This window comes from Lissotriton helveticus, chromosome 7, assembly GCF_964261635.1.
Source record: "Lissotriton helveticus chromosome 7, aLisHel1.1, whole genome shotgun sequence".
NCBI classification, from domain to species: domain Eukaryota; kingdom Metazoa; phylum Chordata; class Amphibia; order Caudata; family Salamandridae; genus Lissotriton; species Lissotriton helveticus.
In genome coordinates, this window is record NC_136068.1 from 667,951,336 (window position 1) to 667,979,084 (window position 27,749).

The 27,749-nt window shown below is 43.4% G+C and overlaps 1 protein-coding gene across 1 annotated transcript in view; it reads left to right on the top strand.

Moving 5' to 3' along the window:
* The window catches only part of LOC144769219 (uncharacterized), a 221,179-nt gene that overhangs the window by 75,029 nt on the left and 118,401 nt on the right, over positions 1 to 27,749 (top strand). The window contains exon 5 of the mRNA XM_078653259.1: positions 6,951 to 7,001. Within this exon, the coding sequence (XP_078509385.1) occupies positions 6,951 to 7,001 (51 nt within the window). The remainder of the gene's footprint in view (positions 1 to 6,950; positions 7,002 to 27,749) is intronic.

The window sequence follows — 27,749 nt, forward strand, 5'->3', positions numbered from 1 at the left end:
GAGACACATTCTTCAGCATTACTTAGTCATCCATTATACACTGGGGAAAGGATGTGGCTTAGCGGCTATAGCGTCGATCTCAAATCTGGGAAAGTGGGCTAGAGTCTCAGCAATGACCCTCAACATCCTGTGATTCTGTGATTCTGGGCAAATCACATAATCTCCTTTATTAAACAAGCATTTACAATGCAATAGGTCTCGCTTTAGGAAAGTTTGAGCTATTGGTATTGTAAATGACACATTTTTTTCATGTTTTGTTTTTGAAAATAGCGAAAATAATAGCTTTGTCATTTACAATGCCAATAGTTCTAACTTTCGCAAATGTGACATCTATAGCATTTGTAATGCAATATGTGTTGTATTTACGTGACTTACAAGTATTGATATTACAAATAACAATGGCTTTTAATTTTTTTTCAATAATTAATACTTAAATAAAAGTTATTGTAATTTATAATGGCAATAGCTTAAAGTTTTGTAAACAACTTTTGTGAAGATTATGTTCAGTGTATTTTATTGTGATGAAAATCCAAGAACAGAAGTGAAGTATTAACATCTTTTTGTTACATTTGTAATAAAGCTTGAAACATTGAGAGAACATATTTGAACCAGGTGTTGTTGAATGGTTGCACAGATTAATGCTGTGGTGGCGCTGAGTGATGGTGTGATGGCGTACGAGTGATGCTGTGGCGTTCAGTGATGCAGTGGTAGCGCATAGTGATGTTGTGGTGCCCCTGAGTGATTCTGTGGTGGTGCGGAGTGATGCTGTATGCTATGCTATGTTTTGTTTTGCTATCCTATGTTTTGTTTTGTTATGCTATGCTATGTTTTGCTATCCTATGCTTTGATTTGTTATGCTATGCTATGCTGTGTTTTGTTATGCTATGCTATGTTTTGTTATGCTATGCTATGTTTGGCTATGCTATGCTATGTTATGTTTTGTTATGCTATGCTATGTTTTGTTGAGTTCTATTATGCTATGCTTTGTTTTGCTATGCTATGTTTTGTTGTGTTTGGTATGCTATGTTTTGCTATGCTGTTATATGTGTTGTTTTGCTATGATATGTTATGTTGTATTTTGCTATGTTTTGTTATGCTATGTGTCGTGTTTTGTTATGCTATGTTTTGGTATGTTATGCTATGTTTTGTCATGCTATGCTATGTTTTGTTTTGCTATCCTATGCTTGGTTTTGTTATGCTATTCTATTCTCTATTGAAACAAACACTCCAAGGGCATAATGCAAAAGGCAAGACTTTCTCATTCAACTGCACTTTTAGAATGAATGGTCATGAATTAGATTGTAAGGGGTGGGAAGAGAATATTGGTAATATTAGGAAAATATATTCGTAGAGCTATTAATATAGGCACTTGCGCTCCCTGTTCCTTTGCCACTGTCTTAAATACATTAAGCCCCCGTGCATGCTATTTCCAGTACTGAGGTGACAGCATGTCTTTAAATTAGACAAACACCGCCACCATGTGGCAGACTCTCATAAGTTCCAGTATTGACATTAAATTGCTCTTTCAGTACCGGAAACCACTGGCTCAAATTAAACACTGCGTAACAGTCAGAGACACACACACTTTATAAACAGTAGAGCCTGGTACGCAGTGAGTGCTAGAAAATCACATAGAGGGGTTACCCACAGTCTGTCAACGGTCGAGGATCGTAGAGGTTATTGCACATTAAAAGACAGTGGCACTACAAAATGTATGAAACAGCACCATCCGCTTAGAAGTGCCACATAAAACCAATCTGTGCATATAACTGTACATTTAATGGAGTATTGTGTCAATGGCTGCAGCCATTTCCAGGTCAAGTAAGGCAGTGTTACAGTTATAACACGTGCAAGCCAGGTATTCTGAAACTATTAGAAATGTAACTATCTGTCTGCCACCAAAGTGCACTTTAGTCTTTGAGATGTTTCTAAAGTTTTCCAGTGTCTCAAATCCCAGCACTTAAATTGGTTTTATTGAGAAATTGTTTGTCTGAAACTGCAATATAATGGCAAAATGAAATAAGATTTTAATATTTTAAAAGTCTATCTACTTAAAATTTAGAGATGGATGTAAAATCTCACAATGTTAGAGAACCTATGAGTAGCAAACATTTTCTTCGGAAGTTGCCCCGAGACTTAAGGAAAGAGTCACACATTCCAAGGGGGCTTACCAATTTAACATGAATCAATAGGGGTCTAACCCTTTTCCCTTAATTTTTTTTACAATGAGCTAAGCCACTCATCTTTTTAGAGCTCCTTTTTTTCTTAGGAATGATCAAAAACATCGGAGAAGTGGGGTTTTTTACGGAAAGGTTAACAAAGTGTGTCTATTATGTTGCACATTACCTCACATTTTAGCAGCAAATCGGGCCACTGTCTCTTACATGAGAAAGGTTATTATGTATGCACACCACCAGTCTTTATTTGCGCTCATTTTCACTCACTGCTGTACGTTAAACCATTGTTCATACTGTGGACTTCATAGGCATCAATAGTCTCCTGATCCCATATATTTCATTTCAGATTTCAGGGAAGACCGGATCATTTCAAAGGCGGGGCACTAATCAGCAGGGCCAGCAGAGGGTGCCAAAAGCAGAGTAGTCTGTTCCACCACGGTGGTGGCCTTTTCATAACAAATCACTACCCCTTGCCGTGCTAAGGTGCACTTCCAGGACCTCCCTATCAACACTGGTTGACAAAAGGATCAGAAATACCATCATTCATTGTGTCACTTTCGTGCCTCGAACGCCCTCTTCACAAAGCACTAGTGCAATGTGTCACTGATGCTTATGTACTATTTAGACTTTGGCAGGTGTAGTACGTCCGTTATATATTGAGTTCCGCACACCCTATCAAGAGGACAATCTATTTGCCATCCCTGCTAGAATTACCTGGTCTTTCAAAACAAGGGACAACATTTGTAGATCTGGAAACAATGCATTTGTAGGAAGAGATGTCACAGTCCCATTCCATTTGCCTTTGATGTTCCTTATAAACCAACAGAATGTCTTGCCACATGTCCCGTGTTCTATAGCTATTAAGCAACCTACATTTTGTCAGGATGATAAGTGCTAAGTGGTTTGATGAGATCTGAGGAAACATGCCACCCACCCAAATGCATTGCTCCTTGGTGTATAAAGATGCTTTTCGGCATGCTTTACGGCAGTTAACCTTTGATGTCACTTACATGTCATGAGACCCAGAGGCCACAGCTGGTTTTATCACGTGTTCTGGTGCGTGGGCGTGGCTCTGGTGACTTACTGAATACCGCCAACCCGTCCCTAGCCTTCCCCCGCACCCAACACAGAAATCAGTCTTGCCATATGCCATCGAGTGAAATGTCTAAACCTTAAGCCAGAACGCTTGGCATGTCTCGCCTATTGATAAAAGGGTGCGTGCTGCTGTGGCGTGTGTGCGTTTCTTCCCCCTGTCAAAGTACGTACTCGCCCGTGACCTCATACTCTGTCACGAAGTAGGAAACTGGCCTCCCTCTTGAAAGCCGCAATGCTTCCCACAGTGCCCTGGGCTCATTCTGACATCCCAGTGTGAACGTGGGAAAACAAACAGGCCGCCCCAGAGATGCCTCAAAGTGTGGTGCAATGTCTGAGGGGAGCCTTGGTCCGGCCAGGCATGACAGCGCCCTTCTGCAGTGAAGGGTGAGGAGACAGGTAAACAGCAAGACAACGCCATCAAAATAAAAACCAGCAGCACGGGGATGAGCCAGCGCTGAGAGGCGCTCAGCCAATGGCGCGCTAGCAGTGCGGAGCCCCGGAGGTGGCCGAAGGACAGGGGCTACGAATCCTGCGCAGCTGCCGTCCTGCCCTGCCCCTGCACCACAGCGCCGCTCCCGCAGCAGAAAGTTAGCAGGCTGGAAGTTGTCAGCCTGTCCCTGGCCGCGTAGCCCCCGCCCACCCACCCATTGGGAGCCGAGGACCCGGCTCTCCAGAAATGACTGTCCCCAACAGCAGCGGTGAGGAGCGGCTATCGGAAGCAGGTGAGAGGGAGGCCCCGAGGGGCCCGTGCAGGAGCGGACTCCCATAGACGCAGACTCCACCCTCCCTCCGCGCGCGTGTGTGTGCCTGCGCGTGTGTGTGTGCCTGCGCGTGTGTGTGTGTCTGTGTGCCTGCGCGTGTGTCTGTGTGCCTGCACGTGTGTGTGGCTGCGCGTGTTTGTGTGCATGAGTGTGTGTGTCTGTGCATGCATGAGTGTGGCTGTGTAGGCGCGCGTGATTGAGAGAAGCTGACTTGCAGTGCATGTTGAACAGGAGATGTGCACGGCAAAGTAAGTACTCGCCCGTGGGCGCCGGGCGTGCGCGCCCACGAGGTGAAATCGCCGAGGGAAAACGCGGGCCAATCCCCTGTCCAACATTCCCGGCAAGCCGGCAACAATAGGTCTTTCGCTAGACGCGAGACCTAAAAATGAATGTGTCCTTGTGTAAAGCAACTGGTGCTCATGTAAAGCGCTCTGATACCTTCAGGTCAAGTTCGCGCTATATAAAATTCTGCAAAAAAAAAATTCAAAAAATTGTTACATATCAGAACCACTTTTTTCGATGACAAATCATTAATGATCAATTTTCTACCTTTTTTATGATTTTATCTTCTATAAATTGTCTCAATGATCTGATTTTCTCTAATAGAATGATAGGCTTGATTGAAAAAAATAATAGTTATCACTTGTAAGGTGGATCATCAGATTCCTTATAATCAGAAAATGGCCTGTAATTTGCATAGCTCAGCAAGTGTTTTATAAATGAAAGGCCAGAAAGAGTTACACTGTGCATAGCAATGATATGTTTTGAAGCACACAGGGCTTGATTCTTTTGTTAATGGCCTTTTCAGTACATAGTAGAATATAAACTGCATGACAGGTCATGATCTATACAATTCAATTCAATTCTTTCTTTATTCGTCCGTCCAAAGACAGGACATAAAAGATACACATAGATATAAACATCATATAAAATCAATCTTGTCACAGCAAATACAAACTCATTATCCATTTAAAAAGAATACAACAGCTCGCAAAAACAGTACTTTTTCTAGAAACTAAAGTGGCAGTGCAAAACACTTGGGGGGTCATTAGTATGACGGGCGGACTTAGTCCGCCCGCCATCCTATCGGGACTAGGGACCACCCGCCATAAGGGCGGGGGTCCCTTGGGTGGAATTAGCATGCGACCGCCACAGTGGCGGCCGCATCCTGTATTTTTAACATTGTGGCGGGCGGTGCTCTCTACACCGCCCGCCACAATGCCATAAATGCATGTATGCATTTGCATATACAATGCGGCAGGCACCATGCGGTGCCTACCGCATTGTATATGCAAATGCGTGTGCACCCCCCACCCCTCCTTCACTTTGGGGGCCCGCAGGGGGCCCCCAAAGTGAAGACCGCATGCCTAAAGGCACCTGCCCAGGCCCTTCGTAATATGGCTGGCGGTGTCTAATAGACACCGTCACCATATTATTCCTTTTCTGCCCGGCCGCAAGGCAACCGGGGCGGAAAGCGGCGGACGGTCTTGCTGTCCGCCGAGGTCCTCCCCGCCATACTAATATGGCGGGGGGGGGAAACGAGCATGGATGTCGGGCAGATTGCCCCCGCCAGGCTGGCGGTAGCCACCGCCAGCCTGGCGGGGGCAATCCGCCCGACATCATAATGGGGCCCTTGGTTTCGTAAGTAGCAGCAAATTTATCAGATATGAACTAAAGTGACAGTGCAAAACGCTTAGGTTCATAAATAGCAGCAAATATTATATAATAGTGCAACAAAGAGAGACAACTGCAGCCATCAATAGCAGCAATTATTATAACAAAAATACAAATAAAATCGGTCCTACAAAGGAGTTAGCAAATCAGGTAAACATTTTAACAGCAATACCGGTGCATTCCATACAGAAAGTGATAAAATGCATTAAAATGTAAACAGCATACTCCTTCTCTTTGCTAAAATGCACTTCAAAATGCTACCAACAGCAAAACAGACATCAACATCACTAAGTTGCCGCAAAAAGTAGCGCAAGAGAGGTCTATACATTTAATAAACTACTCAGCAGCAATAGGCATCAATCAACTGTCTGAAGATTGGCTTTTAACATGTTGAATGTTTGTGGGAACGAGCTGCATTTGTGGGAAATCATAAAATGACTTAATTTCCTTTAGGTGTTGAGAAAAAAAATAATCCCCACATTGCTAAAACAAATGTGCCTTATGTCCAATTTCATATACTGTAAACGTTAAACATGCATTTCTGACAAAAGAAAATTCTAGGTGCAACAACTAAATGGCAGATGTGTTCAACCTGAGTTGGGAATGTAAATTCGGGAACATCTCCATAAATGCCATCTACAATGCCCATTGAACAACTTTCATAATGCCTTCAGAGTTCTTACACCTGAATCTACACCTCTTTTCTGGTTACAGCACATCCGTGTCTTGAAAAAAAGATGGATATTGCGAATAGAACCTCAGAGAATTTAGCTGCAGCCATTTTTTTTTCTGCATCTAAGCAATATCCCCATGCACTCCCTTTCTATTTATGATATTGCAACCCGGTTATTATATGTTACATTTTCTGACTGACAATGTTAGTCGGCTGATGCACTATTTTGGTATTCATTCCTATGTTATTGGCTGTTTGTTTACAATGCTGATTCTTTGTGTTAGGCATACGTCTGGCAAGTCTTTTACCTTTTTTAAGTGTCATTATTCGTTTTTCTTATAGCGTTGACTTGTTTTTTAGCACAATGGAATGATGACTATTATTAGATGATGCGCTACATGCTCACCTATGCAAACTAAACTGTTGTTAGTGAGCATTTTGTGTGTCGCATCCCAGGGATCATGTACTAAACTTCCAACGAGTTATCTACCATTGCTATTAATGGCACTCATTAATACTCAAGTGATCCTTGCTTTTATTGTAAATATTGCTTTCAAATTGTTTTTTCAGAAGGACGCTGGCTGTCTAGTGGATACTATTTTTGGCACCCCAGCTGAGTTTGTAAGTACACTTATGTCTTATTGAAAATAAACTACAACCATTGTATGATCTAATTACCTCGTCTCTTTTAATACAGCTGCTTGTCTAGCCAGTCCATTTGAGTGGGAGAAATTGAACAGTGCCTTATATAGCAATGCTCCCTGACTCCCATTAAAAGATAGAAGGCCTGAGAGTAACATGGGAAGGATGGTGGTATTTTACTTTCTTTTCTCCCCACGCCTCCCAGCCTCTCTCAGGGTGGCCACCTGTTCTGTGTTTTCACATTTTCACATATTCACATTTGGGAAAAACTCACAACATATAGGAAATTAATATTTGTTCTAAGGGGGTCACTTACTTTTATACAAATGATTCTCAAAATGTTTTTGGGTAATTGCCAGTAGTGGGGATGGAAAGATGGTTGCAGAAAGCCTTGTATGTGTTTATATTTCTTTTAGAGAAGGTCATGTTTAGTATTAATCCCTGTGATATCCCTGCTCTGTCCACATGCTGTTGCTGTCTATCGTCACTCCAGATCCCTTGTAGATAAGTTGTATTTACCGACTTATGTAGAATTCTACCTGATTGTCCATTATAAAATGCTTCTAAATTGTGAGATATATGTTTAACCATGAGTGATTTGTTTCAACAAACCAAATGACAGTTGACCAGCTTGGTTTTCCACATTGCTGCTCTTCTCTCCGCTCCGCTGTCACCGAGGTCCAAACTATGGGGCTTATCCATGAGAGGCTTGCGCTGCCAGGGCATCACTTTTCTAACACTCCAGTGGCGCAACCCTCTCAACTATATCTATGAGGCCACGCAAAGCCACTTTGTAGACAGCAGCTAAAGTCGCTGAGTTGCCATTCTCTGCACCAGGGAGGCGTTCCCTGGGTATTGCAGTAGGTTTTCCCACGCAACACCCATGGGGTTTGACGCTGTCCCAGATTTACTTAATCACGTAAACCTGGAGAAAGGGCAACAACTTACACCTCCCCAAGAGCAGGAGTAGCAAGGAGATATATTTTATTTCTCTTCATTTTTCCTCTTTCCTTGTGTGCTGCAGAAAGAGGAAAATGCCTCTCAGGATTGTTTTTGTTCAGTCAGGTCCTCTTCCTGCACAAAACACGAATCCTGAATGCAATGCAGACACGCTGGCACCATGTTACATGGTTGCCTGTGATAGCGCTAGGCAGCACATTGTGGGCCAGCACAGGAGGAAAGGACAGGAACTTGCTTGCTTAAATATGGTGCGTTACTGACCTTTCACATTGGCATATGGTAGCGCCGCTGCGCTAAGCCAGTTCCCCATAAATAAGCCCCTATGTGTGAAGGAATTAGCATTTTGCCTCAGTTTTCTAGGAAGGAAGGAAGTTTATTCTATGACTTTCACATCCAATGCGGTGCAATAGATAAGTAGCATCCAAGGATTTATTACCAACAATCTCACAAATTTCACATGCTGAGTGATTCGTGTGTTTCAGTGTCACTAGAAATCACATGACTGACTCAGCAGTCTTGTAGCAGAGGCACTGCCCATTGTAACAATGTGCAGCTGATTGGTCCATTCTAAAATAATAAGCAGGAATTGATTTGTTGTCTGGAGTAGCAGCAACTCTAGTGCCCACAAAGAGGAGGAGCACAGCTGTATCTCACTGCTCTCTCTGCATCTGCACAAAATGACCAAAGCCTGACTGGGCTGTGAGCTTCCAAGTGTAAATGAGGAACAGCATGTTGAATAAATCATCATGCAATTTTGAATTCTTGTCATGTAGTATATCTCTCCTGTGGATTACTCACATCCGGAGCCATTCTCATGATAGACACCAATATTTGGTAGTGTGAGCCACGAATGATTATATCATTCCAATCAGAATTGATTCGCTGGGGTAGTACGGGTCTGCTTTGAGCTAGTGTAGAATATAGAAACTAAACCAGCACTGGTAAAGCCAATAGGACTCTCAGTAATGTGCTATTTAATACAACACAAGCATGCGCCCTTGCTCTTTGCAAGCATTAACACATTAAAATCAGACACATTGGATTTGTCAATGCTGATTTCCTGGATGCAACGAAAGGTTATTCAGTGATTTTGGCAGATTCCACAGGGGGCCTTTTAAGTGTAAATATTTGATAACCATAGAAAGTTTACACTAAGCCAAATCTAGGAGGCATGAGAAAAAGCAAATTGCCAAGCACAGACAAATTACATGGGGTGTGCACAAATTGATTGAACTAATGGAGTTGTATGAAAAAACGTCATATGACATTTGGTACTTGGCCTTTTTGGCTAACCTGAGTCCAAGCAGCTTCACAAAATGACAGTTCTCTTTTCAAGGTTCCATTCTTCCAGTTTTCAGCACTACTGTTCAAAATGTACACTTCAGCCATCATCTGGGACAAAATGATATTCCTACAATATTTATTCCAGTGTCCTACCACCCAAATAGTTACTTTATTTCTACAGTTTCATCTGGTTACAGTCTCCTTACATCTCTTTATGGTGTTGGCATTACCAGAATTCAGTTCTCGTATTCTTTAGCTCAGTCTGAAGAGCTTTGGTTGTCAATGCCCTCCCTTTCCTTCCATACTTCTCGATAAGGACAAGATAAGTATTGGGTTGGACAACCAGGGGCACTGGGGGGGCTCGACCAAAGAACAGAGGAGGCTCACAACCTTATACGTGATTCTCGTTCTATTTATATTGTTAGTTCATGCCATGCACACCAGTTGTAAAGTTTCAGGCGCCTCATGCACTGTCTTATTTCCATGGGGATGGTGTGACGAATCTCTAATTAAAAACCACGACTGGAATTATCCTCTCTTCCCATGCTCTAGACGGTTGAATGAACAATCATCCTTGCCTTCCAAACATTAAATACAACAAAAGTCTGTGACCGACATTGCAGTCTCTATCCCTCAGGTATCCTCAGTCTCCCCTCTCGCACCATCGGCAGACACCAGTATCATACTGATGTCTCTCAGATGCAAGCGCAACTAGAAAAGCTATAGGTCCCAGCAACTGATCAATGCTGCTGACCTATGCATCTTTTACTGCGGGAGTGGGAAGTCTTGTCATTGCAGCTGTCTATCTTTAATTCCTTACACTCTGGTCATTGCATTTCTGATGCCAATTTATCAAAAACACTTTCTACCATGAACTCTAGGCACTGAGTGATTCTAACCCCTTTGCCTCTAATGGATCCTCTACTTTATTGATGTAGATTGTTTTACTAAATGCTTCTCAAGTAGAATGGTGGTCCTTTTCTGCTCTCAGGAGAAAAGGCATGGTCAAGGGATGTGTCTGTGGATTGCCCCTTTCTGAGTCAAAAGGTTATTAGTAGCTTAAAGTTATGACCACTGCACAAAAAAATGGCTGACACCAAGAGAGAAATATAGGATATTTAATACGTTAACATTAAATATAATATAAAATCAATTTAAAATTCTACAAAAGACTACAAGGTTCATGGTAAATCCTGGTCCCTGCGACAGGCAATTACCAGCATCACCAGCAGCCGTGAAGAGACCACTGCAGCCCAGTCATGATACTTGCGGTCCTGGTGGCCTTGTGGCTTGGGTTCTTCTCAAGCCAAACACAGCCCACAACCCAAATATGCTTTGTGCTCACCCCAGATTTTAGTGGTGTTTTTTTCTTGCCTGAGCATGCAATGTCATGATGATTCTGGTGAGTTATTGGTCGCTTCTCAACTGAGGATGCAAGTCAACTTTTTTTAGTAGCCTTCTGCTTGTTGGCTGAAGGATTTTGGCCGCAGAACTCGCTCCTGTGAGTTCCCCTCCTCCCTTTAATTCTGGGGGTCGATGTGTTGTGCTGAAGACCCTTCTGGGGGTTTCTGACCTCCACCTCAGCACAGAGGTACAAGAGTCCCTTAAATCTAAGCGATACGCACTGCTTTGGGTAAACCCTCCTTCAAAGCAGAATATTCCTAGAGCAAAAGCACCACCATCCAAGGAAGCAGGCTCCCAGCAGACTCCCTGATCTTTTTCGAATACTCATCCCAAACCTGGAAAGGAAAGTAGGATGTTGGCACATTAATCTTGGAGACTTAAAATTCTCCCATCCGCCACTGTGAGATTGTGTATTCCATCATATCTGTTCATGGGTGAACAACCTTTACAACGCAATTTTTACCACGCAGAGCCTTTACAACGCAACTTTTGCAACGCAAACCATTACAATGCATTGCGCTGGGGGGCGCTCTAGGATAAGGAATAGGTTTAATGTACTATCCAACACCTTCCCTACTATCCACGGGGACTGGAGTTGGAATAGTAAATTAAACGATTCACTATCCAGCGCCTAAAAGCATTATGCGTTGTAATGGTATGTGTTGTAAAAACCGCGTTGTAAAAGCATGTGATGTAAAAGCATGCGTTGTAATGTCATACATCCCTGTTCTTGTATTGGCTATGGGCAGTTCCGCACTCTTGATTTTTCAAAGTAGACTGATCCAGCCATGATCCAGCCATGGTTGTTGTCCAAAGTTTAAGCATAATGATCAGGAGGACTAAGGTGCTATGAGGAAGGAGAACTGCATAATTAGAACACAAAAGATATGAACTCTTTCAATTCAACTACCTCTTAACATGTAAGTGATCAGCTTTCCAGAGGACAAAAGGGTATGTAGTGTGGTTCCTATATTCCCAATAGGCTCTGCGCATTGGAATAACATATACTATAGTTTAGATGTAGGACTGAAGTCGACTAGGTCTCTATCGTATATATTAAACTTAATTGTGAGTGACAGCTAGCTCAGAGGTCACTAGAAACTTTCTCGAATAATCAAGAAGGGATTCGTTTATGACAGCCGCATAAACATGACAAATTTGTTTCCCAAGAATAAGAAATCAATCTCTAGAGTCGCAGAAACAATAGATAGCTATTTTACTCAGTCAATCGTGCATGCTTCGTTTCACTAGAGGTGCTGAGAACGTAGAGAGATGGGCGTTTTCAATAAAAAGCATTTATTGAACAGTCTTCTTTCTCAAGCATAAGAAATGTACTGCTACAATCGTAATACTGGTTATAAAGTACAGAGTATATAATACGAACAGTATTATAAAGTAGTACTGTAAAAGCATGATATGGTTTCTAAGCCATAAATTGCTTAAAACATATACAATACATACAGTGATAAAATAATGGCTAAAAGTATTCAACTGGTGCTTCTAAAATACGCCTACCCCGGTGTACCTGACCTAAGCCTAGCACAAGGGAAGAAGTAAGTGAGGAGTAGCTTTAGTTGAGTCCTTTTTCTGCCAATAATCTATTCAAGAATTCTCTAAGGGTCTAATCAGCTCCGTACCTTGGTTTAGAATGAAGGAGGTCTTGTATCTCTCTCTTATGACTCGATTTCCCAGCAACCCGGAAGGGTAGGCTGGAAACACTGGAGCTGGATTTCTCGGCTGGAGAAAAGACAGCGTCTCTCAGTGCGTCAGCTGGAGGGTCGGCTTCCTTCGGCACTTGCTGCTGCAGGGTTTCGGGCAAGTAGTTAGTCGATCTGCTCCAAACCACTGTGTGTTTGTCTGGGCAAATCTAGGCATATTTATAATTTGAAAATGCCGAGTTTGAAGTGTGATTGGACTTAATAACATCATCAAAGACTCAGTTCTTCGACAACTCCATGATTTCCTAGATAAATTAGTATTCAGGCAGGGGGATGTCCCTAACTGCTGAAGGCGGGTTTCTCTAAGAAATCGTTGTTGCTTCTTGGAACTTAGTGTAAGTAGCCATGCCATATTTGGGCTGCATAGGCTCAGTCTAAATATGGTAATGATTTCTATGCCTATATAAGGATTGGATAATGTATACCTATATAAGGGCATGATTCGGGAAAGGTTACACTAGGGTCCTAGGTTTGTTTACAACAGGTAGGGGAAACTTCTTAGCTTCAAAGGGATCTTCTGTTTCCTTTCATAGACACACAAAATCTGACCCAGTATACTACTTTCTGGAATATCTGTGTAGAGTTCTTTAATTCACACTTGCTGTATGACCTCTCCCAAATCCTCCATCATAAGTACCACTTGTATTTTATATCACACAAATTGAATGCCAGTGTGCCCATGATTACAGGCACAACATGTGCTCCACATACATCTACCATCATCAATCAATACACAAACGCATCTTCCATGTTCGCCATGTTTTGGCAAAGGTATACGGTTTCATGGGGCTGGTAGACAGCTTAAGGCATGGGTAATGCTGAAAAGCTCACTCTAGCGGGTGTCAGGCAAGGCCTGCCATGTTGACTTAAATCGGGTTTGCTGCCACCACTTTCTTGTCTCTAAAGCCTGGTGACTAGGTGGTAGCTATCTCCGCAAAAGAAGGATGCACTTGGCGTGCCTCTCTGACCATAGAGCCTCATTATGGGTCTCACTCCTTTTTTAAAAATAAGGCACAGTGCACAAACGTGATTGGTGTGTATACAGAGGTAGAGAGCAAAGATATTACTTGTTACTTGCGTAAACTTGAGGCAGGGATGCAACCTCTCTTGAGCCATGCAGAGGACCTTTTTCATTCCAACAAAAATGTACTATTTACCAAGATTATGCTTGTACTTTGCAGCTCTAGACTCCAGTTTTCTATATTGCGGAGCAAAATTAAGCACATGTCTAATTTAATCTTGAAAGCATCAATATTACAATGGTATGCAATATACATTGACAGACACCAATGAACACCACCCCTTTTTGAAGAATTTAGTGTTGGTGTAAAAAAGATGACTAGGAAATCACCAAGTTTCTTGAAGTAATAAAATATCATGTTCAATAGAAAAGTTAGAGCTACAGCATCTCGGGGTTCCAATTTGCCCTTTAAGTTTGATCAGGTGGAAGTAATAGAGCTCTAGTTGTCAATGCAGGAGCCTGTCTATTTTCCACTGTATATCAGAATATCAAAATTGGCAATAGACTTGCAAGTTGGGTATAGGGACAGCTTAATTGCCACTAGAGTGGATCTTTTCTTTAGAGACAAAACGTGTGTGATGATCATAGAGTGGAACTCAAATAATAACCTCTAATAATCTCTTGCTCATGGGTGACAGTACTGCAGAATCTAATCTACTCCCTGATCTTGTCACTACATAGGTTCTTCTTACTATAAAAATGGTTTTAAATTGCCATTGTCCTCCATCTCCTTCAAATTATGCATCTCCTGAAATCATGTCACTTATGTTGGCAGCGTTGACAAATGACAGACCACCATTGTATGTGGCTGAGCTGTCAAGGTACATTAATCCATAGAATACAAAGAAGCAAAGACTGTGACAAGTGGGTCGAGTGGAGAAGTATGTTCCTTGCACAAGCTACCTGTTTGCCACTCAAATCGCCGGAAGCTGTACAACCTAGCCTAGTATGATTTTCTTTGGCAATATTTATCTTGGTTTCAATTGATTATTGAGAGTTTTGTATTCATAGACTGGAAATGTGATCCCATGAGAAAGTTTAATATTTTTGCTCACTTGCAATACATGATTTGCAGCTTTTACGTTTGGATCACCTATTCAGTTTTTTCTGGTTCTTGTACTATTAGGTGGTTGTACAGTTGTTGTCTGGACCTTTAGTGCAGATTGTTTTAGAGTTATACTTTTTTGCAGCTAGACGTTGGCTGGGAGATGCAGATGATATATCTACTGTATCTTACTGTGTTTTGATGTTAACTTCTGTGAGCCCCATGAAACAGCACTGATGCAATATTTTAGAGGTGGACTTTCAGAACAGATTACTTGCACTACATCCAGTAAGTTGAGTAACTTCTATGGATGTGCATATGGGCCCTACCAGTATACCTTTCTTAAGATCTGTTACTACAGTGTGAAAAGTTTGGAAGGGTATCAAAGTGAGAAGCTGTGAACCACGCACCCTTGACCCAGATAACTTGTCACTAAGGTGTTCCTACTTAGGCCCTGATAAAACACGTGCTGATTAATTCAGCGCCCTGTGCAGGGATTAGAACAGTGGTCTTCAAACTTGTTATTCCATGCCCCTCCGTTGTTAAAAAAAAATCAGTACCCCCACCCCAGAAATTTTTTACATTTATTCTATTAAATTGCCAATGTTTAAGTATGGCTGGACTTATTTAAACATTGCAGTTAAGTTCTATTACCTCTTTTAAAAATGCAATTAAATACATGATAGCCAAACATACTATTCTGGTTAGTTAGGTGTTACTAACTTGTAAAAGTATTCACAGTGTGGATTTGAGAAATTGGGGTGGGGAGGGTTGAAGAATATTTGGAATCCCTTCCCTTTTGACCCATACTCCCAGCCAGATATAAGTGATAAACAATGTTAGTGATGGCAGTGGCGGCTGCCTCAAAACGGGCGTCGTGCAGTGGGAGGAAAGGATAAAAAAACAAATAAATATATGTACCTTCTCCGCCACGCCGCCACACTTCTCTCCTCCGTCATCTTCAGACCTGCTGCAAGCACCAGAAACTCCAAGACTTCTGGGCTCTCCCAGACAATCACGATATTGCATGAGCAGTGTCGTGGTTGGTATGAGCGGCCTGTTTTGCCACTCAGGCAGTGCCTGGGAGGCTGGGCATGTTCTCCACTGGGCTGTGCAACACAGCCCATTGAAGAACATGCTAAGGGCCGGCCATGTGTATTTAGAGGAGTTCAAACCACTCTTCATTCTGCTTTGGCATTACAGAGCTCCACCCCAACTCTGAGTGCCTTATAGAAAAATAAAATGATAATGTCATGTTATTATCATTTTATTTTTATTTTATGCACTGCTAAAATAGCAGTGGGGCGACGCTCCTCCTCCTTAGTCTTAGAAATCATGCCAATTAAGAGCTGGACTCTGAGGATCCACTAGGAATAGAGAAATTACTGTTAAATCTATTATTCCTGTCCCATTTTCTGGGTGATTGTACATTTTGCTACAATCTTTCACCCAAAGAATTTGGCGGCTTTGACCCAAAATCTCCAGGTGAAAAGAAAGAGACCTTTCCAGTTCCCACAGATATAATTATTTTGATGCGTACAGAAACTGTAGATAAGGGCCCCATCAGCATTTTGTGGTCAATCATAATAAGGGCCTAATAGTCGAAGGCAACACTGCTCAGCGATCCTTCATATAGATTAGCGGTGCGAGAGTATGTTGTCACGGACAAAATAGTCCTTGATATGCCAACAAAGAAATTAGTATAGCTTGTGGTAAATGGGATGAGGGCCCGACTTTGAATTTGGCTGACGATTTACTCTATCACAAACATGAAAAATATCCCATCTGCTTTATTACAAGCGCATTATATCTTGTGACACATAGAACAAGGTTGATGGTATATCTGTCACACTGTGAAGGAGTAACCCCTTCGCCAAACTCGAAGTCACAGACAATTAAGGGTGCTTGAAATTGATTCCCTTTTTACAAACTGAGATCCTGCAGTTAGTATGGCACAGTAACATGCCACATACATTTTAAGACATGTAATCGTTCATGCAATGTTTCCGCAAGTGTGTGTGCAGGTGTCTGTGTTACACTGTTGGAAGTATGTTTGTATGTAAAATGTGTAAATTGTACACTAAGGTCCTTATAATGAGTATGTTATCCTGATGCCAAATTCCCGCGATTGAAAGTTTTCTCCCTGGAATATGAAATATCTGCATAGACTTAATAATACTAGAATCTTCTCTGTGTGCATTTTCCCCAATTCTGGAAGAAAAATGCTGACATTTTTACCTGCTGAGAACAAGTAGAAAGTGCGAGCAGGAGGGGAAGTAGGGGTCTAGGGTGATTGAGGGCTTAAGGCATGGTTTTGACAGCGGTATCTGTATATATCCAAGCCAATTTGGTATGTGTTTTGATTTTTATGTTCTGTGAATGGAGTCTCTGCATGTCCCTGAAATGCTCATCCCTTTTACCAGCTCATTGTTATCTGCCTACGAGCAAGAATTGAGGCCAGGTCTAGAAACTTATCCTTAACCTACCAGCCTGCAGCACGCTCGTGAAGACCCAGGAGGAACAGCTGAGGACTAAATGCAAATTCCCAATCTGTGGCCCTATAAACCACCTGAAGAACCAACATTCAATATGATAGGTAGGGGCAAGTCTACACCATATACAGAAATCCAGTATCCTCAGTAGCACACTGCGGGCACACCGAGGAACCCGCAGGAAGTGTGCATGCACTAGGGGGTAAGGTAAGCCTGATGCAAAAAACAAAAAATGAATAAGTCTGAAACGAGCATTCCAGGGCACCCACAGGGTGCACTGCAGAACACCCCCTTCCATGCCCGATCAGTCAGCAGTGTTCCAAGATCCCGGTCTCAATGCATCCGGAGATTGGCAAAGGTCTAACTCTGTCCCTTGCAGGAGGGCCTTGCACAGTAGGGTGACCACCTTCAGCCGCCCCGTGAGGAGGAAAAGAAGGCAAAGACAATCATGCTTGGTGGCTTCACCGATCCCGGGTTCCTTCACTCGCGGATTATACATACCAGTGTGCTGTGCAGCAAGAAATGCCCACCTGGGGTGTTGGAAAACTCCCAGAACAGCCAATATTCACCCCCACAAAGAAATTGTCCTGCACCACATCCCTGGCCAACGTTCAGGATCAGAGTCCAGACCAACTCCCATGTCACTCCCAATGCCGAGCCACCAAGAGCGGGAGCTCACGTGTATACGGCATCCTGGCATGCATCCTCCTCCTGGCCCTAGCCCAGACATAGCATGCTGTTCTAATGAGCAAATTCAAATTCCACATACCAGATGCCGGGGTGCCTTAACAAGATCCTGGTCTGTGCCTCCCTAGTTGGGAACCACTCTGCTGAGCACCCACAGCATCCCATAGGTTGGACCGCCAGCATGCCACCCATTGCAACTGCCATGCTAGATAATACAATTCCATATCTGGGGCTGCCAAACCACCGTCCTGCACCAGTAAGTGTAGTTCCCAAAACACCACACAGCTTCGTCTCACACCCCAATAGAAGGTCAAAAAGAAACTATTTAGGGCTCAAAACAACCTCCGGGTCAACTGAAGCAGGAGAGTCACAAACAGATAGAGGAGACTGGGCAAGATGGCCATCTTGGATACAACAACCTTGCCACTCACGGGAAGCAGCATCATAGTCCAAAATCCCACTGATCGCCACAATCCAGCAAGTGCGCTGTCACAGTTGTCATTGAAAAGTAAATCCGGCGACTGATAGATAGAGACTCCCAGGTATCTGATAGTGTGCTAGCCTATTACCAGCCCAGAGCCAGGGCACACAAAGGATTTACTCTAGTTAACTTCCAGCCCTGAGTGAAGACCAAACTCCATCAAACCCTTCACCATCCCCCGTAGATTAGTATCCTCCCTGTTCAAATGGAGTAACATATTGTCCTCAGATAAAGAAAGAAACATGGACTCGGCACTAAGACACAGCCCACTATAGTGATAGCCTAAGCCAACTGTATGAGTGAACAGTTCCATTGCAAGAGCAAATAATAAGGGGAAAGAGGACAACCATGCTGGGTACTCTACTAAACTACAAAGGCTTCCGATATCAGAGAGTCAGTGTGAGTTAGAGCTAGCAGACAAGTGTAAAGGAGCTTTGTTCACTGGACGAAGGCAAGACCCAAGTCCATGCCAAATATAGTAGCATATGAGCGAGTCAAAGGCCTTTCAAATGTCCATAGAGAAGACCATTGCTCTCTATAGCAGACTCACATTGATCTAGAGCGAGGAGCAACTGCCAGATATTAAGCATAGTACTATGCATGGGAATGAAGCCTGTCTGATTGGCATGCATCACGGAGCACATGTGGGAAAGCAAGCCGGCAGCCAACACTTTGCGCAAAACCTTATAATCTTTGTTAAGCATGGAGAAGGCAGTAGGAATCAAGGAGGGGAGGATCTTCGTCTTACTTTGGGAGTAACACAGTAGCAACATAACAGATAAGCAAAAGGAAGCATACCCTCAGTAAAGAGGGCCACAAATTGAAAACAAGAACTAGAGAATAAGCAAATTAAAACACTACTGGGAGACCATAGAGGCCCGGCACCTTCTACAGGGCCATGTCCTTAATAGGTACCCCTGACTTCCTGTCAGGGGTTTCCACCTCTAACTGTTCTGTCTCTGCAGGGTTGAGTGCAACCAGCATGGAATCTGCAATATAATCCAACACATCTTGGCTGACCTGCATTGGCTCCCAGTGAGACAAAGGATATTGTTCAAGTCCTTGTGATTTGCCTTTAGAGCGCTTCACGGACTTGGACCCAAACCGCTTCAGGCTAGGTTTGGATGGTATGTACCTGCACGTAGTTTGCGTTCTTCAGCAGCTAATCTGGCAGTCATTCCAAAGAGTAAGAGATCTACAATGGGAGGACGAGCTTTTGGCTTAGCAACAGCTCGCTTATGGAACAGCCTCCACTCGGAATTGAGGCAAATACAGGATTTGCTGCTGTTCCAAAAGAAAGTCAAGACCTGGCTTTTTCCCAGAGTTTAACCAGCCGGCCGGTCATTTTCTGCAGCTGCATCTTTATCTTTAGTTTACTGTGTCTCAGCGCCAGGATGCCCATAGGGTTACAGAGCGCTTTATAAATGCAAATACATACATAAATACAGACATACATTTACCTCACCACACCTGGGCACTGCCGAATACAACTCACAGTAATGGATGAGAAAGGCTTCACCAATCTCGTGCTTGGTTAAGACGTTCTGCCCAAAGAGTCACACACCTGAAGGATAATATGTCCCTGGTTCTCAGCCTGAAGAAGCCAAGGCAACATCCATCTATACTTTGTCCCTATCAACATGGGCCTTAGTCACAGATGACTTAAATTCAAGGCACTGCATGCCTTTAACCAATTCAAACAACTTCTTTCATTCCTCCAGCATTTTACGCCACCCATCTGGAGTCCCTCCTAGCTCCCGCAGGAGCTGATCAACCACCGGGTATCTAACCGAAGGTGGGACCTTACCCTCACTTTATAATAGATACAATAACCTCTAAGCACCACTTTCATGGCCTCCCATTCAACTTCTATAGACGAGGCTGAGCCCGCATTGTCGAATCAAATTCAAGATAAGATCACCCAACAGGACCCGGAAGGCCTGATCTTCCAGCATTGCCAGATCAAAGTGCCAGGTTGGAACCGTTGGTCTAGTACAGGACCATCTCGTGTCCGGATTACACTCAGGAGGAATGAGCCACACATGCAATTCTCACACCGACACACTAGCAGAAGCAAATAAGAAGAACAATAGGGAAATATAAAAGAACATTGCTAGCACAAACATTGGTAAACAATATCATCCAATGACACAGGAGTGACCCAAGTAGGGTGTTCTCACGCCTTGGGATAACTGAGTTCCGACTAGGAGGCAGAGTATTATGTTCCAGGGATGGAAGTGGAGAAGAGCCCTCATGGAGCGTAAACAGACATAACATTGAGTTGTTTATGTCGACTTGCACTAATATTGTGGTCAAGAATATGGAGTATAAGGTAAGTAATATCGTTTAAAAAAATGTTGAAGTCATTAATATCATTTGCAAAAATATTGTTGTTAAAAACATTTTTGTTTGAGTTAGTGTTACGTATTTTAGTATGTATTTTAAATATATGTATTCTATATTTTTGTCTAAGTATTGCATTTGTTTTTTAATATATGTGTTAAATTTTTAGAAGTTCTACATTTTTTTTAAGTAAATTTGGCGTTCTAATGCCGTAGCGGGTTGTGGGTTTATAGTGGAATAGTGTGGGAAGTAATTTAATTATAAGAAAAATGTCAAGAATTTTTAGAAGTTAATCATTTTTTTAATAAAACTTTGCATTTTTGTTTCATAGAGGGCTATGGGTTTATTGGGGAATAGGGTGGGAAGTAATTTAATTATGATTCCAATAATTAATATGTTATTATTTAATATTCATGTATTTAATATTTTATATTGTAATTGGGGTAATTAATGTATTATTAAAGAATTATTAATTTGTTTTTAATTAATAATAATTAATTTGTAATTATGGTAATTGTGTAATTTTTTGGGGTGCTGGTTGTGAGTTTATAGGGGAGTAGGGTGGGAAGTAATTTAATTATAATTAATTAATTTATATTTATGTATTTAATATTTTATATTGTTAATTGTGTAAATTAGTTTATTATTAATTAGCTAATAATTTGGTTAATAATAATTATTCATGAATTGTTAATTATGTTAATTGTGTCATTTGTTTAGGAGTGGGTTGTGAGTTTATAGGGGAGTAGGGTGAAAAGTAATTTAATTATAATTAATCAATTAATATTTGTCATTAAATATTATTTATGCATTTAATATTTTATATTGTTAAATGTAGATTTTTTATTATTAATTGGGTATTAATAATTATTAATTAATTGTTAATTATGTTTGTTATGTCATTTTTTAAGGAGCGGGTTGTGGGTTGATAGGAGAGTAGGGTGCAATGTAATTACATTTTTATATATTTTTAAATATTTTATATAATATTTATTCAAGGTTATTTTATAGAGATAATTGTGTGAATTAATTTATTAATAATTGTTTTTAATTTGCTTTTTAATTGTTATTATTTAATTAAATAATTGTTATAAATTATGTTCATTGTGTCATGTTTTAAGACATTGGTAGTGTCATTTATAAGGGAATAACGTGCAATGTAATTTGAAATTATTAAATATTTTTTATTTAATGTTAATTAATTTGCTTGAGTGGGAATAGTACATTATTCCCCTCCTCTATCCAACACTTTCCCTAATGTTGCACTTGCTAGAGTGGGAAAAGTAAATTATTTCCCTCCGCTACCCAACTCTCTCCCTACTGTTGCACTTGCTGGAGTGGGAATAGTAAGTTTTAGCCCTCCACTATCCATTACCTTCCCTACTGATGCACTCACTGGAGTGGGAATAGTAATTTTATTCCCTCTGCTATCCAACACTTTCCCTACTGTTGAACTCATTGGAGTGGGAATAGAAAATTATTTGCCTCCGCTATCCAACACTTCCTCTACTGTTGCACTCGCTGTAGTGGGAATAGTAATTTTATCCCCTCTGCTATCCAACACTTTCCATACTGTTGCACTCTCCGGAGTGTGAATAGTAAATGTTATCCCCTCTGCTATCCAACATTTTCCCTACTGTTGCACTTGCTGGAGTGGGAATAGTAAATTATTCCCCACCCCTATCCAACACTTTCCATACTGTTCCACTCCTTGGAGTAGGAATAGTACTTTTTACCCATACGCTAACCAACACTTTCCCTACTGTTGCTATCTCTGGAGTGGGAAAAAAAAATGTCCCCTACGCTATCCAACACTTTCCCTACTGTTGCACTCCCTGGAGTGGGAATAGTAAATTATTCCCTCTGCTATCCAACACTTTCCCTACTGTTGCACTTGCTGGAGTGTGAATAGTAATTTTTACCCCTACGCTATCCAACATTTTCCCTACTGTTTTACTCTCTGGAGTGGAAATAGTAATTTTTATCCCCTCCACTATCCAACTTTTTCTATACTGTTGCACTTGCTGGAGTGGGAATAGTAAATTATTCCCCTCCGCTATTCAACACTTTCCCTACTGTTGCCATCCATGGAGTGGGAATAGTAATTTTTACCATTACGATAACCAACACTTTCCCTACTGTGGCACTCCCTGGAGTAGGAATAGTAATGTTTACCTCTTCGCTATCCAACACTTTCCCTACTGTTGAACTCCCTGGAGTGGGAATAGTAATTTTATCCCCTACACTATCCAACACTTTCCCTACTGTTGCATTCATTTGAGTGGGAATAATAAATTATTCCCTTCTGCTATCCAGCACTTTCTCTACTGTTGCTATCCCTGGAGTGGGAAGAGTAACTTTTACCCTTAGGCTTTCCAACAGTTTCCCTACTGTTGCACTCCCTGGAGCGGGAATAGTAAAGTATTCCCCTCCGCTATCCAATACTTTCCCTACTGTAGTAAATTATTCCCCTCCGCTATCCAATACTTTCCCTTCAGTTGCACTCCCTGGAGTGGGAATAGAAATGTCCAACATTTTCCCTACTATTGCAGTTAAGGTAGTTTAAAATGTAGTTTAAAAAAATATATTTTTAAACATTTAACTTTATTATATATATATATATATATATATTTTATTTCTATTTTTATGTTGCAGGTGTATGTATAGATATGTATTTATCATTTGTAATATGTCTAACATTTTATAATTCATTCAAATTATTATATATTAATGACATTAAGTAAATATATATATTATATTTTATACATGTATGATTAATTTATTTTTACATTATATTTATTACTTATAATTTTTAAAAATGTCTATTTCTAAATATGTTTATTTTATTATGTGTAATATTGAATTTATTTGACATTATTTTTTATACATTTAATAAGCCCCTATGTGTGCAGGCTGTAAGGCAAAGAGTTCGGAATGGCCATCCGGGATCACCACCTCCTGTACCCACTCCTCCAGATATACCAGCAGTGAGCCCCCCTCTATCCTCTCGGGCAGCCAAATAATATGGACATTATTGCGGCATTTACGTTCCTGATCATCCAGCTGGGCTACCAGGCATTGAGCTTGCCCCTTGAGAGTCATGATGCGGTGTTCCACTGTTTTGACAGTTGGGGTCAGAGACTGCACCGTGCTCTCCAGTGAGTTGACCACCTTCGCCAGTTTTCACGGATGAGACCCAGTTCCACCCACAGCAAATAGTTTTTGCCGTCTAAGCGCTCACCAGAGGAATCAATGGCCTCCAAGATTATCTCAAAGTTGCCAATCATATACGGCTTATCCCCAGGCCCAATGCCCAGCTTGATCCCCTCCTGGGGGCGCTGATGGCGACATCCTCTTTGGGCCTTCAAGTGCTCCCCATGATACTTCCGGTAAAGCAGTATGGAGCTCCAAGTAGCCACCCCGCCAAACGACAGCTTGTGTTGGGGCCCCAGGAGGCACCTAACCTACAAGGCCCAACTCCCCTCTGATCGCAGTCATGCCTAATACCACAAGCATGCTTACAGGGAGGTAGCCTGAGCAGCGCAACTGTTGTTTGGGAACGAGGAGCAATTCAGACCATCAGTCCCACTAACAGCATAGACATGATGAAGTGGAAACAGCCCCCCAAGCCAGTAGCACAACACACCACAAATAACAGAAATGTTACCATAGGGCCCCAATGGAGGAGAGGTGGAGTCTCTCTGTTGCTTCTTTAACCTAACTAATTGGAGGGCCAAACACATCCCAGAGGGCCCAGGTCCAGCAACTCCTGCCAGCAGCCAGGACCCTTAGCACGATATGAGGCAAAGCACAACCCGTAATTCCGGGCACTCACCCACACATCCAGGAGGCTTCAGTGACAGCAGACAGTGGATCGACGACTGCGCCAACACCCTCGCCCCGATCAAGAAACCCTCCATCAACCACCCCAGCAAGAAAGCCGCCTTGTTCACTGAAGAACTCCTGACCTCCAAACGTACATGCCGGAAGCTGGAGAAGAAATGGCTCCACAACCGCACACCAGACAGCCACACAGCCCACAAGGACGCCATCCGCAGACATCAACAGCTCATCAGAACAGCCAAGAGAACGTCCTTCAAAGCTTGACTGGACATCAACGCACACGACAGCAAAGAACTTTTCAACATAGTGAAGGAACTCTCCAACCCCAGCGCCAACACCAACGACATCCCACCCTCGCAAGATCTGTGCGACTCACTGGCCACCTTCTTCCATCGCAAGATCACCAACATCCATGACAGCTTCAACTCCTCATCCGCCATGACCACAACAGACCCTACCTCGAATGCCACCTGCACCGACCAGCTGACCTCCTGGTACCACATCAACGACGAAGAGACATGCAAGGTCATGAACTCCATCCACTCAGGATCTCCGTCAGACCCCTGCCCACACCACATTTTCAACAAAGCTGATGCAACCATCGCACCCAAACTACAGAAGGTCATCAACATCTCCTTCAACACAGCGACATTCCTGGAAAGCTGGAAGCACGCCAAAATCAACACCCTCCTGAAGAAGCCCAAAGCAGACCCCAAAGACCTCAAGAACATCCGACCTATCTCCCTGCTCCAACATGCAGCTGACCCGCCACCTCGAGGACAACAACATCCTTGACCCATCCCAATTAGGATTTAGACGCAACCACAGCACCGAGACTGCCCTCATCGCCGCCACAGATGACATCAGGCACCTGCTAGACAAAAGCGAAACTTCAGAACCCAGAGAGTCCGCCTCCCGCCCTTCCGATCCGAAGCCACTGATATTATCTGCGGCGTACCCCAAGGCTCATCCCTAAGTCCGACCCTGTTCAACGTCTACATGACCCCGCTCGCACAAGTGGCCCATCAGCACAACTTGAATATCATCTCCTATGTCGACGACACCCAGCTCTTCCTCTCCCTCACCAAGGACCCGCACACCGCCAAAACCAACCTCCATGAAGGAATGAATGCCGTCGCCGAGTGGATGAGGAGCAGCCGTCTGAAACTGAACTTTTGACAAGACAGAGGTCCTCATCCTAGGCCCCACCCCCTCTGCGTGGGACGACTCCTGGTGGCCGACCACACTGGGTACTGCTCCAACGCCCACGGACCACGCACGCAACCTAGGATTCATCTTCGACTCCTTCCTCTCCATGTCTAAACAGGTCAACACCATCTCCTCCTCCTTCTACAACACCCTTCGCATGCTTTGCAGAATCTACAAGTGGATCCCGACCGAAACAAGAAGAGCAGTGACCCAAGCCCTCGTCAGCAGCAGGCTGGACTACGGCAATGCACTCTACGCAGGAATCCCGGCCAAACACCTGTGACGACTACAACGCATCCAAAACGCCTCCGCCCGACTGATCCTCAATGTCCCCCGCCGCAGCCACATCCCCTCCCAGCTAAGAGACCTGCACTGGCTCCCCGTCAACAAGAGGATCTCCTTCAAGCTCCTCACCCACGCACACAAAGCACTCCACAACACCAGACCAGCCTACCTGAACAACAGACTCAACTTTTACACCCCTGCCACCCAGCTCCGCTCCGCCAGCCTCGCCCTCGCCGCCGTCCCACGCATCCATTGAACAACCTCCGGTGGCAGATCCTTCTCCTTCTTCGCTGCCAAAACCTGGAACACCCTCCCCACCAATCTGCGGCAGACCCAAGACCTGCTCACCTTCAAAAGGCTCCTCAAGACCTGGCTCTTCGAGCAGGAGCAGCACCCCACAGCGCCTTGAGACCCTCACGGGTAAGTAGCGTGCTTTACAAATTCTCTGATTGATTGATTGATTGACAGCACAGTCCAGCACTCAAGGATGCCCCAGGCACCAACAGAGTGTTCCCAAGGCTGAAAGTGCAGCCCCTCATTCAGCACAGGCCGTCAAGTTGATTGGGCCAAAATCCTGACCCATTGGACTCCCAAAATGAGGCGGGCCCATGGGGCAGACCACCAGTTTAATCCTGAGGGTCTGTATGTCCCAGGGCCTCCGATGCAAAAGGCAAGCAATCTGTCCCAGCAAGACCTCCAACTTCCATGTGTGTGACCCCCGGGGCAGCAGGGAGTGGAAAATGCTAGTGCATCGACAAAGAGAGAAGGCAACCACCATGCTCAGAATAGGATCGCCATCTTGTTCTTAGTTGCACCCGTTCGCAGCTGTGCACAACTCACCCCAGCCTCCAGGTTGGGCAACCTATTAGAGCAGAGGTATGACACTGCAGTGGTCTTCTGCCCAGCCAGGCAGTGCAGGTGGGAGGCAGGGTTCCCCAATGCAGTGCCGCCGGGAGCTAGCGCGGTCTACGTGTACAAGGCAGTGTGCCAAAGGCCTTCCACCCTGCTCCACACCTCTAACAGTCAGAAAACTGGTTGTCATGGGCATCCCATGGCCGTCGCATGCCCAAGTGCACCACTTTCATGCCGGCAAGGGCAGGTGTGGAGTTCTAGAGCGGCCATGGGATCACGGGCAGAGAAGAGCTCAAGCCACGCGCGTCCGCAGGCCAAGGCAGTTGGCTCCGCCCTTTTATCATAGTTTTTCATAATAAACAGATTAGACATATGGCATTGGACATAACTTTCGAAGAACCAATGAGGAATGCAGCCTTAATCAATGGCTTGTCAACATAACTAAGTCATGCTTATTGTGTTCAGCAGAAACCTTCCTACAAGACAACATTCAGGCATACAGCTATAAAATAGAAATGCATATAAAATTATAGTTAGCATTGGAAAATACTATGGGGCAGATTTTCAAAAAAGTCGAGCAATGCAGCAAAGCCGCCCGTTGCACCACAGGGAGGGAGCAGGAGAGCACTATATCTTCAGAGATATGGCTCTCCCCTCCTCTTTCCCTTGCGCCGGCGCTGATTTCAGCTGCTGTGCATCATGCACACTCCTTAGCACCGCAGCACTAGGATGTGTGCATCAGTGCAGCATAGGTTTTGTATAGGAAGGGTACCCTTTCTGTACAAAACCCTATGCAAGGCACGATGCAAAGCTTTTCCCACTTTGCATACATGCTGCAGAGTGCAGCACACATGGAAAGTCGGAAAAGCACAGAGAAATGAAAGCATTTCTCTGCTAGCGCCTCCTTTGAAGGGGCGTTAACTTTTGGCGCAAAACCAATGTTACAAATATTTGTAAATTTGGTTTTGCGCCAAAGGCAGGGGTGTTTGCATAGGAACGCCCATGTAGCACCCATGTCACGCCCCCTCGGCGCAAAGTAATGCAAAGCAGTGCTTGGCGCTGAGTTGCGCTACTTACAGGGTACTTTCCAGCGCAAAAAGAAA